Here is a 19798-nt window from a genome sequence, read left to right on the forward strand (position 1 = left end):
CATTATTTTAATGAAGCTGATGTTATCCACTCAGGTACTGTTCAGTACTATTCTTAAGAGTCTTTTCGCAGTACTTTCCTTTCTTAAAATGACTCTCATAATCTACTTGGGTTCTTCATTTTCCTGTACCTCTCTACTAGCTGTTCATTCTGGAGCTAGGAAGGTGTGCTAGAGGCATGTTTTGCCTCTGTTTTTAGGAATAATCAGAAAGTGTATATGCATAGGAAAATACATATATTTATGTATTCTTCAGCTCCTTTCTGTTTCCTCTGGTTGCAGAAATGTGTCAACACCTGATATGAGGGTCCATGCACGTTTTGCCTCTTCCTTTCTGTTTCATCATCCAACCTACTGCACAAGTAAATTAGCTTAGGTATGAATGAGCTTCAAAAGGTTGTTTTTTTCTGGGTTTTGGTTTTATGATTTTTTTGATTTCTTGATCTGATATTCTGGTGTGTCAGTATACCTGCATTCTAGGTTATTTATTTAACTTCAGTGCGATTAATGGAGATGTATGCTAAAAATTCAAAATTAACAAGGATTTTTTCAAGAAGATATTACTTTTCATTGTTTCTCTTGTTAGCCAAGGGGTAACAAACACACAGAAATCTCTAGCTGAGTCCGTGATATTACTACAGCCCTCTCCAGAGTGGGACATGATTGGTAGCAGAGCTCTCCCTGCTGCAACAGGACAGGCCCTCACAGCAACATTCCTAACTATTCCCTCATGTTCTAGCTGTGCATTTGCCAAGTACCACCGTGAGAAATATTTGAAGATCCAAAGTCAACTGTTGTTATGGCAGATGAATTTCTAGCACTTCATTCATCCTTGTTAGGAATCTACTTATGAGTCTGCTTTCTCCAGGTGATTTCTTTCTCCCTCCTTTTTGAGTAGGTACAACTGATGTGAAAAAAATGAGGTATGAGGGAAACAGTCTGGTGACAGTGGCAGAGCTTGTTCCATGCTCTTCCTGGATGGAGTGAGCAGACAGAGGGTGCTGAAAAAGTCTGAACACGCTGTTTTTGTAGAGTGTTTTTGGTATTTTCTATTGCGCGAGTCAGCTGAAAATTCCCTGGTGGTTTTGCTTCATTTTCTTTTCAGGCTGTACAGCAAAGTCACTGAATAAAATGCCGTCCCCGATTACTGCAAGTCTCCACTGCCTGTTTCTACTGGTCACAGCATGTTGCCAGACATCACAGGATTCAAACTTTGAGCCATTCATCCGATATGTAGTGAGTACCCTTTCCCAGCCCCATTGGTTTTCATTTAGTCTCTAGTTGTAGCACCCAGCTGTGATAGCTCTCCTTTATATCCACAAAAACTTAGAGGAAGTCAGTACAAGATCAGGTGGGGAAACTCAACTCAAAGTCTCCCCAGTGTGTAAAAGAGATGGAGAAATCCAGGAATTGGGATCTTCTTGCTTCCCAGTTTTACTCTTTTCCAGAAGGAACTGAGCAAAACTGGTTTCTCACTTCTGTTAGTCCACAAGGGATTTAAATTGCTGTCCCTGGAGCTAAGCCTAAATAATAGTTACATGAGCACTGTTCCTGGGTGGAATTTAGCCATCCTGTGAGAGAGAGAAACCAAATAAATTTTGCCTAGAAGTGGTGTGTCAACAAAACTAGCTCAAGCACGGGAGTGCTTACAGGTAGATGACAAGATTTTTACCACTGTCTTGACAGTAGGACAAGTAGATGACCAAAATGCCACTCCTGAGATTCCTGTGTTTAGGCATTGTACTTGCAGTCAGACTTCACTTCAGTTTCCCACTTTTTCAGTAATCCTCCCATACTGTTTTTGCTTCATCAATAGTGTGAACTATGGAAAGCCATTTTGTGCTTCGTCCTGTTTATGGTTTTGTTAACAGTTTCTGCACAAATAGTCCCTAACTAGAAAGGGAAAAAGAGGAGCAGAGAAAGAAATGGTATAACCAAATGGAAGTTAATGTAGTTAGGTAAGGAAAATTGGTCTACAAGTCTACCAACTCTTGATCCATCACAGTTATTATTGGTCCAGAAAGTGCTTCTTTCATCTTCTGCATTATGAACCCTGTCAAGCCAAAATGGATTCTAACATCTATGTTCAGCCCCTAGCACCACAGGGACCTTGGTTCTGATGGACTGACCAGAACACAATGTAATTTTTTGAGTAGGTTGAAAAAAGGCATGGAAACTTGAAGAGGAAGGTGGGAACTCCTTAAGCTGTTCCTGCCACCAATCCCCTTTCTTGGAAAACCAAGATACAGCTGATGCCAGCACCCTGATTCACTCTTTGGCAGATGTATAATAGTGACCACATATCTCATTTGCTCTGTTTTTCCAAACTGTCTCCATCTCAGCACTTAGGCATTTTCATGAAGAGTAACACCTTATTTTTCTACATCATTGATGCCTATTTCAACCTGCGAATGAGTCATCATTTCATGCTATGAAATATGTGAAGTATTTAGCAACAATATGTATGTAGCAATACCCTGCATTTGTTTGGGACAATAAATGAAAAGGGAAACCACTTAGTCCAAACTTAGAGGAAGCCATGGATCACAGTGGACTTTCTGTAACTCTTAGCTAACCTCTAAGGTGAACAGTAATACCCCAGCAGTGCAAAAATGCCAGTGCACTTTGGGATCTTCACTGCCAGCACAGCTGCATTATGAGGCCCAGCTCTAATCACACGCCAGATGGTTCCTTTATGTAAAGAGATTACTTAAGAGTTGCCAAGCTATTCACCCTTTCTGTAAATAAAAATTTCAGTAGGAATCAAGAAACTGGCAAAGCTGCGAATTTCCTGCCTGCATCTTTGCTTGTTCTTCAGCCTTTCTTGCTAACTGTGGTGCCAGTGTATTTTTAGGGCATGATTAAAAAAATAAGATGGTCTGCATCTCACTTGGCTGCACTCTGCGTGAACCCAGTCATACTGAAATTGTGCCACCACTGCCCTGGTCAACCTTGTGCCCACAGAATAGCTGACCTGACACCTGAGCTGGAGCCAAGACATTTCAAACCTTTTTCTACTCCTACTCGGGTTGGCTTTGCTACTGCAGAGCTAGAAGCTCAGAACAAAGAGGAAAGTAAAGGGTAGCATGAGCCCATGTTCTGCATTCAGAGGCTGAGTGGCCAGGTTTCCCAAGCAGTTTGCGAGGCTGGCCATGGACTAAGAGCGCTGAATCAGCTCCATAGCTGATAATTCCTGCTAAGCTGAGGCAACTGCCTTGCAGAAATATGCAGACACCTACACACTCAATACGTCCCTCAGCTGGTGTTTTACTTCCCTACATGGAAGATATACATATTCTGTTTAAAGAGGAAAACCTGAGAGGGCCTCAGATTGCTGGGGAGAATAAACCTATCTATGTATTTTCTTCACCCATTCTTTGCCAACAACAGCTAAAGCTTCACTTTGTTTTTTCACAGAGCTTCACTCTCTTTTTTTTCCCACAGATTGACAGTGAGCCAGTAGAGGAAAACTTCCAATCAGAGATGCAAAGGCAGAAGCGAAACAGTACGTACACAAACGTGTGGTAACAGAGCAGGTTGCTAGTAAGCCAAGGGTGAAATTACTATTGGGGCCAGCATCTCTTGAGGTACTGAACTACAATCATCAAGGGGAAGGTAGCTGTTGTGTTTTAACCCCAGCTGGTAGCTAATCGCCACACAGCTGCTTGTTCACTCTTCCCCAGTGGGATGGGGGATGGAATCAGAAGGGTAAAAGTGAGAAAACTCATGGGTTGAGATAAAGACAGTTTAAAGGGGATTGCACTAGATGATCTGCAGAGGTCCCTTCCAACACTAATGACTCTGTGACTCTGTGACTCTGAGATTCTGTAATCAGTAAATTAAAACAAGGAATTCATTCACCACTTCCCATCAGCAGGCAGGTGTTCAGCCATCTCCAGGAAAGCAGGGTTCCATCACACATGGTTGCTTGGGAATACAAACTAATATAACTCCAAATGTTCTCCCCTTCCTTCTTCTTCCCCCAGCTTTATATGCTGAACATGATGCCATATGGTGTGGATATCACACTCCAGGTCATATGGTATGTGACTTTATATCGGCCAGGTGGGATCAGCTGTCCTGGCTGTGTCCCCTTCCAGCTTCTTGTGCACCCCCAGCCTGCTGGCAGGGAGGACAGAGTGGTAAAAAGAGAAAGCTTTGATGCTGTGTAAGCACTATTCAACAATAACTAAAACATTGTGTTATTGATGTTTTCATTAGAAATCCAAAACATAACCCCATACAAGCTGCTATGAAAATTTAACTCTACTCCAGCCGAAACCAGGCACAAACAAATGAGGTGAAAAATTTTGTCTGGTTAGAGATTGACACAGAGTCACAGAATGGTTTGGATTGGAAGGGACCTTAAAGACCACCTAGTTCCAACCCCCTGTCATGGGCAGGGACACCTTCCACTAGACCAGTTTGCTCAAAGTTGCATCCAACCTGGCCTGGTATAGAAAAGAAAACAAGCCTCTTAGCAGAACAGGGATCACATGATAATCCTATATGGTTTCTATGGTTGACAACCCATCCACTTTCTGAGTCAAGGGAGAGAAGGGATGAGACAGCTTTTCTCTGCATATATTATGCCATTTATATCAGCTTGCTATTGCCCTAAGACCGAAGGAATCTGTCTTTTGTCAGACAAGCAGCAGACAAAAAGTGTGCAGAATATCTGCTGAATAGGAAACAAGATTTCCTAAGCAGAATGCCACACTAATAAAGAAAGAGCCCAAATGCCGAAATGGAAGCCGTCAATTTCTGATTTTCCCTCACACAGAACTTAGTCTCATGCTATTTCTCTTCTCTTTCAGTGCTTGTTTTTGACCTTCCCCCTCTGGAATACACTGTTGACATTGAAGTAAGCCTTACAGATTCATCTTTTCTGGAGCCAGTCAAAGACTATTTCAAAAACCTTCATCTTCCAGTTTCAACAAATATTTCAAATGTAGAAATGACAGTTTCAAACATCAACATTACCACAGGTGGGTTGGTTATTTATTTTTATATTCTGGGTAACATGAGTTTTTTGCCAGTAGTCGATCTCTCCCAGTTTTACCATCCATCACACTTAGAAATCAGCAAAACTGAACTGTCTCTGCTGTCTACTGAAAGACACAACAAGACTGAAGCTCTAGCACACAACAGCATGTTTTGTTATCTGCATCCCTCCACTCGTCTTTATATAATGTTGGCATTAGGAATAGCCCTGAATGCTTTTCTTTTCCTAAGGAAGAAACAAAGCCAGAGGAAGCCTGAGCCAAAGGATTTTGCTCCAGTTTGACTACCAGGCAGTCTGAGTTACTTTCAAGTTTCAGGAAGCTGTGACCACAGTTATCAGACTGTTTACTTCCCTCCACTTGCATTTGAAACGTAAATCGCTGTAAGAGGCTGTACTCTGACCCTGACCAAGATAGGCTGTGTGAGGTGCAGTCTTTCCCTGATATAACTCATTAACCGTGTTCTTACTGGACAAGATATCAGAGAGGTTTTATTACATGAGTTGTGGTTGTGCAACATCACATGCAAGTAACTAATACAGGGAAGGATATACAAACACACTGAGCATTTACAATAGTAGAGGAAGAGATTTGATACCTTCTTATTGCTGGCCCATAAAGCAGTGAAAGGAAGTGTTCATTGCTTCTCAAAACAACATGTAGATGGATCTTCTAGAGGTCTTTGGGGTCACATGCAATGTGTGAAAATCACTTTAATACCTTATTTTGTCAATGGTACATTAAGAACAGAAAAACTGACAGTGAAGTGGTTTGGGGTTTTTATTAGAGAGAATGTATGTCTTTAAAGGACTTTGTGATAATGTTACCTCCTCTCATGCAGCGTCTGTCAGGATAGTTAGAATTAGATAGCACCTCATTAGCCACCATATAATGACCATTACATGCTCTTAAAATCTTTAAAAGCCTATACATTTGCTTCCAGCTCAAGCAATATAGAAACACCCAATTTGAAAACCATCACAGGACCCTGGTCTACATGCCAGGTAACTTTAGGATCAGGCCTCACATCTGCATTCAATTACTTAAAAGTAATTGATCAGACTTATCGCTGTGCCAGTCTAGTTCCCATTTCTGGTTAGTTATTCGGCTTAGTATAGTAAGGTTTGCAAGGTCAAGGTTTGCAGATCATCATGTTTGCATCATTCAAGTGAACTCACAAGAAGGGCAACATTTAGTTGAGGTTACTGGCATAAAGGTACAGCAGGGTGAATATACATCATGCAATACAAAATGCCATGTTTACCATTCTCACTGTGTTTCTCTGTCTGTCTTATACTAGTCTGTCTGTCCAGTGGAGAGAACACTAGCTGTTGTTCCTGTGAAGATGGATATGCCTGGCCAAGTGCGGTGTGTGGTGACTTGATAACCTGCCCTTCTGTCAGCCTAGCACCTGACCTGCCCTGTGGCTACATGAAGGAAATGCCTTTCTCTGGGCCTTACTGTGAGCCACAGACTAAAGGTAAGGAGAAACAGTGCTGAACTTCATCACTGTGACGTGGATCCACCTTGACCCAAGTACTTGCAGATATTTAATGCTATATGGGAGCCCCAGCTCCTGGAATCACTCTCCTGCCTCTTCAGGACTTCTGGCTTCTGCTGAGTAAAGAAAGTTTCATCTCATCAGATTTTCAGCAGAGGAACTTAGAAATGTGACCAAACTGTGCCACAGACCTCAAGCGAAGAGAAAGAGCAAAAACCCAGCATGAATCTTTTGTTTGGTTTTATTTCATGACTCTTGTGACAAGGTGCCGATGGGTTTTTAGGAACCTGACTGATGACTGGGCACTTAGGCTTGGGAGCACTGTGATGGAACTCTGCTGCTTGTCTCTGCAATCCAAGACAAACACCTATGAGGCTCTTCCTCTGATTTGTGATGGAGCAGCATGCAGAGTCATGAGGAGGCAGCCCTAGAGCTGGAAGCAGTCCAGTGCTGTCAGCGTGCCCATTCTAACCAACTCTGCTTTGAGGGAATGCTTTTATTACAGGGCAGCCCCATATCAATACTACTGTACTACTTCCAGAACTAGACCTAGTATCTCTTCCATGTGGAAGTCACACACACCTTGGAAGTCCAGGGCCCTGGGTACAATGCTCCTCCACTAAATGGTATGGACATGTCCTTAAGTGGAGCCAGTTTAGAAAATTCCAGTATCTCTGTAAGCATTTTCTATTATTTTGTGCCCATTGATGGGTTTTCACCCAGAATATTACCCTTCCAAAGTCATTGAGGATTTTTACATTCATTTCAGTGAAATGTAAGTGAAGATTCGTCCTGTGTAACTTTCACTATGTAGAAGATGATAAGTATTTGATCAAAGTTATTCATACAAACTCTCTATAGCTAGAGGAATGTAGTAACTCAACCATTGTAGGAAAGTTGTTTATCACCATCCAAAAGTATCATCTTTTGAAGGTGTCTACAGTTTTGCATAGATTTCTAGCAGATGGCAGGCATCTAAATTAAATATAGAAAATCAGGAGAATCCCAACTTTCCTATTATACAGATGAATCTTGGCAAGTTGTAAGATTTTGATTTAGGATTAGGATAGCTTTACCAAGGGCAAGTTGTACCTGGCTAATCTAGTGGTCTTACAGGATGGACTGACTGCATCAGTGGACAAGGGAAGAGCTACAGATGTCATCTACCTAGAGTTCTATAAGGTCTTTGATATGATCCCCTACAACATTCTTGCTGCTAAATTGCAGAGATATGGGTTTGACAGATGAAATGTTAGATGGACAAGAAACTGGTCGGATGGCCACGTCCAAAGAGTTTATAATCAATCGTTCAATGTCCAAGTTGAAGCCAGTTACAAGTGATGTCCTCAAGGATCCGTACTATTTCATATCTTCATCAATGACATAGGCAGTTGGATTGAGTATATCCTCATCAAGTCTGCAGATGACACCAAGCTGAGTGGTGCACTTTGCTCACGAGAGTGAAGGGATGTCATCCAGAGGGACCTTGACCACTGGAGAAGTGGGCCTGCGCAAACCTCATGAAGTTCAACGAGGCCAAGAGCAAGGTCCTGCACTTGGGTCAAGGCAATCCCCAATATAAATACAGGCTGGGGAGCGAAGGGATTGAGAGAAGCCATGCTGAGGTACTGGTGAATGAAAACTGGACATGAGCTGGCAGTGTGCACCCACAGCCCAGAAACCCAACTATATCCTGGGCTGCATCAGAAGAAGAGTGACGAGCAGGTCGAGGGAGGTGATCCTGCCCCCCTACTCTGCTTTTGTGAGACCCCACCTGCAGTACTGCATCCAGCTCTGAGATCCCCAACATAAGAGGGGTGTGGGCCTGTTGGAGCAAGTCCGGAGGAGGCCACAAAGATGCTCAGAGGGTTTGACTGGATGATCTTTAAAGATCCCTTCCAACCCAACCCATTATATGATATTATAATTCTATGATTAAATTAGAAGAAAAAGCTAAGAAATTTCTTTGCAAGCATTGATTTTGATTGTTTTTTACACTAATTTGTATCTTTTTCCTTACAGATTCATGTGGTATGGGAGAGCCCATTGTAATGAATATGTCAGTCAGACTTGACACAGACTTTTGGGATGATCTCAGGGATTCTTCTTCCGAACTATACAAACAATACAAAGCTGACCTTGAAAAAGCGGTAATGACTTTAGTTTTCCATCTCTGAAGGAAGAAAGCCCTCTAAGAAATATGGTATTTACCTTAAGTGTCTGTGAAATTGGGTGTACTGTCACTGTGTCTGTGGGGAGCTGTGAAGTATGCCGCAGTGGTAGCTACAAAGTGGGCCAAGGCTGATTTCCCTCTATTGAAAGGCAATGACAATATTCCCATTAATTTTAATATGCCTGTCAATAGAGAAGTATTTAGGAATATTTTGCATCAAAAGCATGAAAAAAATCACATAATTGGTCCCAGCATAAATCCACATGAGCACACATAGAATGAAACTGTCAACACAAATTTATCCCATGAAAGTGGGGAAAGCACCAGGCCTGTTATATCAGATATGCTACGTGCCCTTACATCAGTGTGGAATGGAGAGTTTCCCATTTTAATGTACAGAGGACTAGAACAATGGACAGAGGACTTACGTCATGTAATATTTCTTTTTTTACAGTTTAATGCTAGCTACAGATGTTTACCAGGATTTGTATCGGCAACAGTGACTGGTTTCAGGTAAGTAAACAATTCAATTTTTTCACAGAAGACACAAATCTTTCTGTCCAGTCTCAATGAGACACTGGTCAGCAAAGACTGCATTCACTCTGGCTAGAACCCACACTCAGTATATACATACTGAATAACAGTAAAATAGCTGCAAAAGAAAGCCCAACTATTAGCATGGAAATAGGATTGTGGGTAAAATTCACTACTGTGCAAAATTCCAAGAAACATAATCATTCTCCATCCGGATCAAAGCCTTTTGTGGCTTATTTCCTTGGCTTATTTCCACCCAAGAGGGGAAATAGATGTGAGTAAACCTAATATTTCCTAGATCATCGGGAAGATGAGTTAGTACATTGACTCTGGATATAACATTGGATCTGGGTAACAGAGATATTATTTGTGTCCACGCATATATAATTGTAGATGTATTTCAGGTATCTAAGGGAAGTTAAATAGAGATAGACAGCAGGCAAAGGAGATCTCACATAGAGGTGTTCTTACTTTGGGAAGAGCTGTAGCATAACCTTCATGTATTAGAGCAAGTCGTGAGTCACATCAGGAGCCTTTAGAGGAGAGCCCAGTGAAGCCTTCCTAGCCGTGCAAGATGGGTCAGCACAACACAGAAAACCACTAATATGCAAAGATATTTAATTCTGGTGCTTCTCTTGTTCTTGTATCTGTTCAGGCCTGGAAGTGTTTTTGTGAACTACGAGGTAAAAGCAGGAGCAGTAAGCTTTGAACAGATAGCAAATGCCAACAAAGTTACACCCCAATTTCTAGATTCGTTGTACCGGCTAAACCCAGCTACCTTCACAACGGAAATAACTAGTAAGTTTAAAGCTCTCTCAGTGTTTTCCTTCAAACTTTACTTTACTATTTCTAGCCTGAACCATGTAGCTGCCTTATACTGTTGATTATTTGTTACTGGACCTTTAAAAAACATTTATTTCTCTGGCTGTTCCATTTCATCCTGTACTGCCAAAGCTTAGGACTTACATGAGATGGCCATGCATGCAGTACCTTGCAGAGAAAACCAAATCCTTCTAGATACTCCACTGAACTCTTATGCAGCCCATCCATGGGAGAGAGCTTGAATATCCTCAAGTTCACCTCCAGAACTGAGACAGCTCTTAGCATATCAGGCTGCCAGCACTTCCCACATCTTCAAACAAAAGCAAAATCTCTTGCAGTTGACATGAGAACAGGTTCCCCCTGGCTTACTTGAAACATTTTCATGCTGCTGCGGGACAGTTTGTTACAACTCAGTTGCCTGATCAAGTGCCCCAGAGGTGCTGTATTCTCAGTGAACTGAGCACTGGTCTGTTGGTCTCAGAGGATTACTTCAACCTGGTTGCTTCTTTTCCCAGTTTATCTACTTAGATAATAGTGGTGGTGATAATATTTCTGTCTCTCTGCATAAAACTGTCTGGGATCTTTGGATGATAAAGATAGTAGAAGAATATGTTGAGGGAAAATTGCATACCTTCTATATCAGAAGTAGTGCCCTGCAGCTGATGTTGAGTGTGTATTAGCTGTGAAGCACCTAGGATTCCCACAAGATGAAAGACATATGAAAGATGAAAGACGTGAGCTGAAATGACAATAATGCAGAATGTTGCTCTTTCTCTTCCCAGATCAGACAAACTTCATTGTGAGTCCTGTAGACATTTTTGAAGGGGATACAGTAACACTGATTTGTGAGATAAATTCAACGTCTAAGAATGTGACCTGGTATTACTTCGATCAGATCATCTCAACCTCCGTGCGGTATTCAATGGAGAGAAAAGTTACAAAGAAAACCTCAAGGTCAACTCTTAAAATTGCCAACGTTATGATGAAGGAGTCTGGTATGATTTTCTATTGTTAAAACAGCAGATGTAAATTTCCAGTGTGGCTAGTTCTATAAAAAGCAAAGAGGAATGCAGTGACTGCATTTTCCTAGAGGCAAAGTGAAAAACAGAATCATAGAATCATAGAATCATGGAATCATCGAATCATAGAATGATAGAATGATAGAATAGTTAGGGTTGGAAAGCACCTGAAAATAATCTAGTTCCAACCCCCCTGCCATGGGCAGGGACACCTCGCACTAAACCATGTCACCCAAGACTCCGCCCAGCCTGGCCAGGGATGGAGCATTCACAACTTCCTTGGGCAACCCATTCCAGTGCCTCACCACCCTCACAGCAAAGAACTTCTTCCTTATATCTAACGTAAGCTTCCCCTGTATAAGTTTGAACTCATCGCCCCTTGTGCTATCACTAAAACCCCTGATGACGAGTCCCTCTCCAGCATCCTTGTAGGCCCCCTTCAGATACTGGAAGCCGCTATGAGGTCTCCACTGTCCCTCATAATTTTGGGCTGCTTTTTTTTACCTTTAATGAACTATGGACTGACTGAACTGACATTGCCAGAAAGATGTGTAATGACTGAAGTGACTATACAGGCTTGGATATTCTCAGTGCCAGGCTTCACTGCCATATCACAGGAGATAGCAGTGACTACATGGCTGTGGGGCCTTCCCACCGTTTTGGTGTGGTAATTTGAGGCTGTGGTTGAATTTGTCCTCGATGGCCTTTGCCCCCTTTGCAAACATCACCTAACCAATCAGAGCTCACAGTTACAGTTTTACATGTTCATATTTGGGGCTTTTTGAAAATCAGAAACAGTCAAATTGTGGCATTTTGCTGGGAGGAGTTATCAGGGGAATTATCATGTATTGTCAGAGCTTTGACTCAAACTCCTACTCAGTTCTTTGGATCATGAATTTTACATTCAACTTCAAAAAGGGTACTGTGAGACCGTGTATTTGGGCACACATACACAAGGTAGGAGCCATGGGTCCAAACTTCTTTGGGCTGGTATGTGCTCTCTTTGGCAATACCTTCTGAGCAGCATATGTGCCTGCACGTAGAGTGCCAGCTCTTTTGGAGTCCACCCTGGACACCTATCTCTCACCCATTCTGTGTAGGAACATTTTGCACAGTCAGTCTATATTCTTACTACGGCATATTGCTGCCATGTGGACTATGGGCAATATACAGATCCCCAAAACACCAACTCAGCCAGATTTTAAGTATTTCACTTCCAGACTGCTGGTCTCTTCTCAAGAGCCCAGCAATCTGGGCTGCCTAACATGGATACGTTTGGCATCAGGAGTCTGCAGAAAGCATACTGCAGATGACCTGAGGGTATGTTTTAATTAACAAGTAGCAAAGCCACTGCAGACCAGGGAGATGTGAAAACCAGGGACAGAAGCAGCTCCCAGCTCCTGACTCCACATGTAGAGGAAAAAAACCATCAAAATGTGTTCTCAATGCTAAGATATTGCCTATATTTTACAGGTTCCTATAAGTGCACTTTCTCAAGCAGCGATCAGTTTAACACGTTGATATACAAGGCCACGGAAACAATAACAGTGTCTCCGCTGTACATCACTCCAAACTTAAACGACATCAACGTAACATGCAACAGTCCTGAAATGCAGGCAAATGGTCCTCTGCTGTCCTGTTGTATTGACAAACACTTACCATCACTTACTGGTGACTGGAAAGTAAATGGGGAAATCAATATTACAGGTAAGATGAACAAACAGTTGTCTTTCACCTGCTGGGTATTTTGTTCTTCAAAGATCTCCTCCTAATTGGCTACCCCAAAGGCCAAGTCTTAGAATGAACACAGGGTATGCTCCAAAGGTGGGTGGCGGGAGGATGATGGATGGACAGCATGGTACAGACTCCATATGTGGTGTGCCAGAGCCAGTGGGATTCTGGGCATCTCCATGTACTGTGCAGACATGAATGCTTAGAACTGTGCCACCCTGGATGGAAGCAGCTGGCTGGAGCAGCATCACATGAACTTTTCCCAAAAACTTTATTTCTGTATTGTCTAGTTTTGAGAGCAAGCATGAGTGCATCAGTCTCTACTGCTATCTCCAGAATCATCCTTGGGGAATGAAAAGCTTCTGTGTACCACATACCAAGATCTGGCAACCAAGAGAGGCAGGCACTACACTTCAAAACTGCAGCATAGCTTAATACTGAGTGCACTATTTCCCTCTCTACCTGTAGTTCCGATATATCACATGCCAGTAACACCCCACAAGGGTTTACTTATAATGTGAATATAAAGACTTAATAATGCACCAATAAATATGTTGCAAAGAGATACTCATCCTAAATATCTCAGATAATGAGGTTAGGCCAAACCAGAATGCTCTTAATTTTGGCTTATCCTGAGCTAGCCAAGCAATGTTGATGCTTTCAGACTGATTTGGGCAGCAGGTGCCCAGCACTGTGCTGACAGTTAGGCCTTTGAATTACCACTGTGAAAAACAGAGTAAAAAATGTGAACGAACGTCAGCAATGATGTGTTAAAAGTGCCATGCTATCAAAGGTTACATTGCAAACAAAGGTTACATTACAAGGTTTTTCTTAGCTGGAGTGATTGCTTGTGGTTTCCAGAGTCCAGGTATTTTCTGACATCCACAGCTCTTCAAGGAATGTTTATTTCTCTTTAGGAGTCTCCAGTTTCAGTGAAAACTGCACTGAATACAAGCTCAACATCGATGAGTCACTATGCTCACCTGAAAAGTCAGGTACAGTGACTACATATACATGTGAGCTGCAGACTGGACATGGTGCCAGGCGCAGTGAAAACATCAGAGTAACATACTTCCGGACAGGTAAGAATCAGGTAGCATGTAACAGGCCACCAGAACTTTAACACATAGGTGGCCTGTATGGCACATGTCATTTGCAAGGAAATCATTCTAACAAGTGACTCTCAATAATATGATGTCTGTCTTGTGCTGTCTTAGCCCATGTAACAATATCTTCAAGTGTAAACTCAGCAGTTTCCGAGGGATATGCATTCAATCTAACGTGTGAAAGTGATGTGAGCAATTATGAGAGTATCACCTGGAAAATCCTGTCTGGAAATAAGACAAAAATAGTAGACTGTGACGCGTGCATCAAAACCAGCAAATTTCCAGCCACATCTGTGCTCACAGTGAAGACTGCCACACAGGACTGGAGCGGTGAGTGAACATGGTTTATATTGGCTACAAAGGCAATGAAATCTCTGCATCATTTCTAGCATCCTTAGACCTGCAAATCACTGTGAAGTCTGGCCACAGTAAGTTAAAGCAGGAGTTAAAATTATAACTGCTGGAGGACAGCAAGACATGATGCTGCCAACAGCACTGTACTTGTTCAGTATTAGGGCTCATGAGCATGCAAAAACTGAGGAGCAATTCTACTGAGACATGTTTTTTGTGTTACTCCTTTCAGGCACCTACATCTGCACACTGTCCCAGAAGTACACAGAGAGTTCTGCCAATGTGACAATTGAGGTTATTTCCTTGCCTCTGAAGCAGAACATCCTGATAGACCCCATTGCAGCACCTATGCAGTGCAAAATGCAACAAGCCCTTGAGTGCTGCATAAGTGCTAACACCAAGGAAGATTACACTGTTACGTTTGTGGTTCAACAAAATGAATTTCAAGTTGGTAAGAAATAATAAACTTGCAGAATCGTTAGTTGCATTATGTGTTGCAACCCAGTCCCTTGCCTTTCTGTTTTCAGTTAGGCCTCTGTAACCAATTCAATCTTACTGCTATTATGAAAACTCACAAGTACTCCTGAGAGTGTTAAAGAAAGGGAAATGGACTATTTCTTAGGAGGATTACCATCCGTGTGGAGCACAGTTGAGATTAATAGAAGAGCAACTGAACTCACTGCTATAGTGATAAATACGTAATAGGCAAATTCAATGTTTGGTTTGTCTTGCCAGGCAGTAAGAAGTGCACACCCTCACCATTGTTCAGATTAGAAATTGCTGTATGGCATTTATTTTCTTTTATCTTCCACTCTGCCACTTTTTTGAACTGAGTATCATGGAAAAATTACTTAACAAGACCTATTTATTAATGAAAAATGTAGAATAACTCATTAAGAATGCAGTTCAAAGAACTGTTCTGTTTTCTTCAAGGATAGAGGTAACATTTTTAACAGCACAAAAACCTATGTTTCTATGTCTTCAAATTTAGGGCAGTTCTACAGCTTCCCTAACATGTTTTTATAGACTAGAAGTTTTTAAGTGAGTTACAAAACAATTAATTTGAAAACAAAACCAAAGAAGGTCCACCTAAACTAATTCAGAAGACATGCAGGAGTGCAAACCCAGGCTGAACTGTAAAGCAGGTGGAGACTGAGGAGTCCTTTGGTTGCTAAGAAAAATACTGAGATTTTATTAGAAGAGATTGCAGTCATTGACCCTCAGGCACAGGCATATTGAAAAGCAATAGGAGTGTGCTGCAGATCCTGAGTTTCAAAGAACCAAATAAAAGCAGCAAAAAAAAAAAAAAAAAAAAAATCCAAGCCTAAACGAAACATCTGTGGTAGAAGCAGAAGCAGGAAGAAGTATTCTCCAAAACAGTTTTTAAGCAAACTCCGGTTCCTGCACAGTAAAAGAGGGTTTGGGCAGGATTTGCTCATACACCAGTAGTTGAAAAGGTACTGATCATGCAGCAGCTGCCAGAAGGAAGTAAGAGGCAGAAATCAGCATACAGAAAGGAAGTTTTTCCACAAAGGAAGTTTTTTTCTCTAGGACCCACAGAAAAGAAAGTTTTGCTGAAGCTTTCTGCTGACTGCTAGCTGACTGACCCCAAATCTGCACTAACTTGGATCTTAATCCTTCCATACAGAGAAGAAGAAAAAGGGAAATCTGTTTTGCTACATGTGTAATTACACAGAAACAGAATGCAGCAAGAAGAGCGAGCTCAGAGCGCATTGCAAGTTTATTAACCGCATTAGACAGGAAGTCAACAGTGAAAATATAAGTCTGCACCTGATAGCTGGTAAGAAAAAAAGTTCCTATTTAAAGCTTTTAAATAGGAAATCTCAATATCTTTGTTAAATCAGATGCCACAGATTTATCACTGGTGACACCTAACGGGAGCAGGTTTTGTTAGCCAACAGTTTTTGTGCCCTTATTCAATGGGAAATTTTGAAATATAGAGGAAAATATCAATTTTGCTGTAATTAAAAAAAAAATAAAAATAGACAAGATGTTTTGTCTTCACTGTATTTGACAGTGTTCCCAGTATGTTCCCAAGCAGTTATAGTTCTTATATCTGTATCTATATCTGTATCTATATAGTTATAGATCTTCTGTTCCTACTTCTATACGGTGCAGCCTGCACCACTAAGCTTCAGTTCCTGTTTTGAAGTGTAGTCAAGCAGCTCTCAGCTTGCACCAACAATTTAGCAAAGATAAAAGACTGTGGTGCCTCAGGAAGAAATCATCTAGTTCAGGAAGTCTCCCTGTGAGAAATGAATGTCCACTTTAAACACATGGATAATTACAATTCAACATTCCTAAATCCAGTTTCAATGTTTAGTTCTGACCAGAGTTTGAACATTTCTTTCTATTCTAAATTGGAAAGAAAGAAATGTTGGACATCCCCATAATGTAGAAATTTTGGTTTTTTCCACAGTAGTGGTGCCTAATGCTGAATCAGTGCATCTGGCCAGATTTCACTCTCTTAGGCAACACATATGCAGGCATTTTATTTACTTTAATCAGCAGATACTTACTGATATTACAAACCAAATGAAACCAATTAGCAGGACTCACTGTTCATCAAAAGCCATTGAGATCTCACAAAGTCTTAATGAATTTCCTATTAGCGCTACAGCAGCACTGAGACCTAGCAGAATAAACTTTGCATGACTTATTGTTCACATAGTGGTCAATATCATCCCACTCCACCTCTATCTCACCCTGTAATCTAACAGACAAATCTTAAAACTTTGGGTATTGGTTTGTTGATTTGATTCAGTATTCAAAACCAAGGGGCTTTATTAAATTTAATTTTCAATTTCATGATTCCAAAAAATTGGGAATGCAAGACATAGACCCTGAAAAGTAATAATTAATGAAGACAGCAAGCTGAAATCCCATCTAATTTAAAGGCCTCTGAACTTCAGGATGTCACAGGTTTTATGGGGGTAAATTATTAATCTCCTCGCTTCCTAGTTTCTCACCTCCATGTCTTTTTCTCAATACAGATGAGGAAGTTTCCTGCTCAGACAGCTTTGGGATTGGAATAGAAGGGTCCACCTTGATAAAGCCATGCTGTGAGTTAGATAATTCATATGGTTTTACCCGAGGCAGTAAAAGGTACAAGTGCTCTGGCAAATCGTGGAAGCTTGAAAGGAATGACTGCCTGTCTGTATCAATAAGCAACCTGCTGACTAGTGCCGAGGTAACATTAATGAGTTTTCTAGAGGTTGGGGTGTGGGAATAGAAGAGAGCAAATATTTTTGTTGGGTATTTTTTGCTTAACAGTATAATACTTAATTAAATAATTAAATACAATTAAATACAAATACTTAGTTAAAACTATGTTCTAAAAGGTGTAAAGAACGGTAGCTATATCTACACAAGTCAGTCCCCACCTCTGGCCCAGAGGGCACATGGCACTGCATGGCTAATATCCATAGACATGAACGCTCTCTTCTCCTGGCAAGGTGACCTTATTTATAGCGTCACTGTCCCGCAGTGTCCCCTGAACCATGCTCAGGCACTGCTCCCAGACCCAGGCCCCATTTAGCATTTCCTCTCAGCCTCTATGCTTCACAGATAAGTGCTGGCCCTTGATTTTCAGCCTACATATCCTATCATAGTGATCTTCACTTCTACAGACCATCCAGAGTCACCCTTCTCTCATTGAGTTTAGATGAGAACAATTATCTTTCTTCATCAAATACTTACTATGTTTATCTTAGTAAATTAGGCATGGCAAGGTCTCAGGCAGAGGTACAGCTACTCGGTTACGTATTTTTGTCACTTGTTAGATTTTGCTCCCTCATATGTTTGGGCTCAAGCAAACTATTTTCTCCCCCAAAATTACCAGGGGGGAATTTTCTTCCAGAAGTCTGTGAGTTAGCACAGACAAGAGAAAACTTTCTATCATGAAGAGACCACTCTCCATAATACCCGGGATATTAACCCAGAACAATGGGATATCGTGTTCTGGAGGGTCAGAGAGTTGAACACTACCAGCATGTCTAAAATGACCCTGGCTCTGTTTATTTTACTAGTGTAGGGGTAGCCATTAGGAAGGAAGATCAAGCTCTAGATAAAATCCACACATGATGTACTGTTTGTTATCTTCTATTCCAGTCCTTGGTCAACAGTCCTGAGGCAAAAGCAACCCTACCTAACTACCTTGCAGAGCTTAAGGAAAAGACAGGAAAGGAGCAAAACACTATAAACAATTCTCCTGCAAACCTAGGCGCAATCGTTACCATCCTGGATACGATCTCCTCTATCCCAGCAGATGCAGAAGAGCTCACTATTCAAGTAAGGTTTTGTTTTAAGTCTTACCTATACTTATAAAGCCCTTTGGCCCCTTCTGTCACAGAGGATGACATTCTTCCCAAAGAACTTCCACAGTTACTTAGGGTCAGGAACAGGAAAGTATTAAGAGAGTAAAGATGAAATGACAGCAAAGATACGGAAGAGTCTATAAAAAGTCAAAATGATGAGGACAAGCCTATGCATGAAAGAGAGGATGTGGTATGCTTAGCAACTAGAAATTGGACATAAGTACACAATGTGCGCTTGCAGCCCAGAAAACCAACTGTATTCTGTATTGCATAACAAGAAGCATGGCCAGCAGGTTGAAGGAGGAGATTCTCCCCCTCTATTTTGCTCTAGTGAGACCCTGCCAGGAGTACTACGTGCAGCTCTGGAGTTCCCCAGTAGAAGATAGACATGGACCTGTTACAGCAGGTCCAGAGGAGGGCCACAAAAATGATCAGAGGGCTGGAACAACTCTCCTATGAGGAAAGGCTGAGAGAGTTGGGGTTGTTCAGTCTGGAGAAGAGAAGGCTCCGGGGAGACATTATAGCAGCCTATGAGTGCTTGAAGGGGATTTATGGGAAAGAGAGAGAAAGACTTTTTACCAGGGCCTGTAGTGACAGGACAAGGGGCAATGGTTTTAAACTAAAAGAGGGGAGATTTAGGTTGGACATAAGAAAGTAATTTTTTACAATGAGGGTGGTGAGACATAGGAAGAGGTTTCCCAGAGAAGTTGTGGATGCCCCATTACTAGAAGTGTTCAAGGTCGGGATGGATGTCCCTGCCCATAGCAAGGGGATTGAACTGGTCTTAAAATGTCAAAACCATTCCATGATTCTATGAGTAGAAGGAGAAATAGAAAAAAAGTTTGAAATAGGGATAGGGAGAGTGAATTCCAGGAGCCATGATCAAGCAAAGAAAATCAATTAGATGTTACAACAAATGAATAGCAAAGCAAATCTTAGAAATACTTGGAAACATTGATTGTGAGGTAAAGAGGAAAAGCACTGCTCTTCTGTGCAAAGAGACAATGTTTTGTAGCTGGAGAACCCTACGTGATAGAGGGTGAGCACAAACCCTGAGAAAGAAGGAAAAGAAGGCTGGAGAAGAAAAACACTAAGTAACATGTAAAAAAAAAAAGCCACACAGCTCCACTTCTGGAAACTGTAACTTGAAAACAGAGCATTCAGAGGGTTAACAACTGTAGATTTCACATGTACTGAGCAACATAAGAAAATGCTGGGCTTTTT

At 41.5% G+C, this 19798-nt stretch overlaps 1 protein-coding gene across 3 annotated transcripts in view; it reads left to right on the forward strand.

Moving 5' to 3' along the window:
- ADGRF5 (adhesion G protein-coupled receptor F5) overlaps positions 1–19798 on the forward strand; it is a 46187-nt gene that overhangs the window by 15953 nt on the left and 10436 nt on the right. For 2 of the 3 annotated variants that reach the window (XM_030489422.1, XM_030489421.1), the window contains 15 exons: positions 1103–1233; positions 3442–3502; positions 4815–4985; positions 6301–6480; positions 8524–8651; positions 9129–9187; positions 9864–10006; positions 10813–11025; positions 12523–12756; positions 13698–13862; positions 13998–14216; positions 14470–14688; positions 15886–16038; positions 17252–17448; positions 18369–18548. In XM_030489422.1, coding sequence (XP_030345282.1) covers positions 1129–1233; positions 3442–3502; positions 4815–4985; positions 6301–6480; positions 8524–8651; positions 9129–9187; positions 9864–10006; positions 10813–11025; positions 12523–12756; positions 13698–13862; positions 13998–14216; positions 14470–14688; positions 15886–16038; positions 17252–17448; positions 18369–18548 — 2427 coding nt within the window. In that variant the 5' untranslated portion in view covers positions 1103–1128. Of the gene's footprint in view, positions 1–1076; positions 1234–3441; positions 3503–4814; positions 4986–6300; positions 6481–8523; positions 8652–9128; positions 9188–9863; positions 10007–10812; positions 11026–12522; positions 12757–13697; positions 13863–13997; positions 14217–14469; positions 14689–15885; positions 16039–17251; positions 17449–18368; positions 18549–19798 lie in introns of those variants that run through there. The other variant, XM_030489423.1, reaches the window with a different exon arrangement.

Source organism: Strigops habroptila, chromosome 6, assembly GCF_004027225.2.
Source record: "Strigops habroptila isolate Jane chromosome 6, bStrHab1.2.pri, whole genome shotgun sequence".
Taxonomy (NCBI): domain Eukaryota; kingdom Metazoa; phylum Chordata; class Aves; order Psittaciformes; family Psittacidae; genus Strigops; species Strigops habroptila.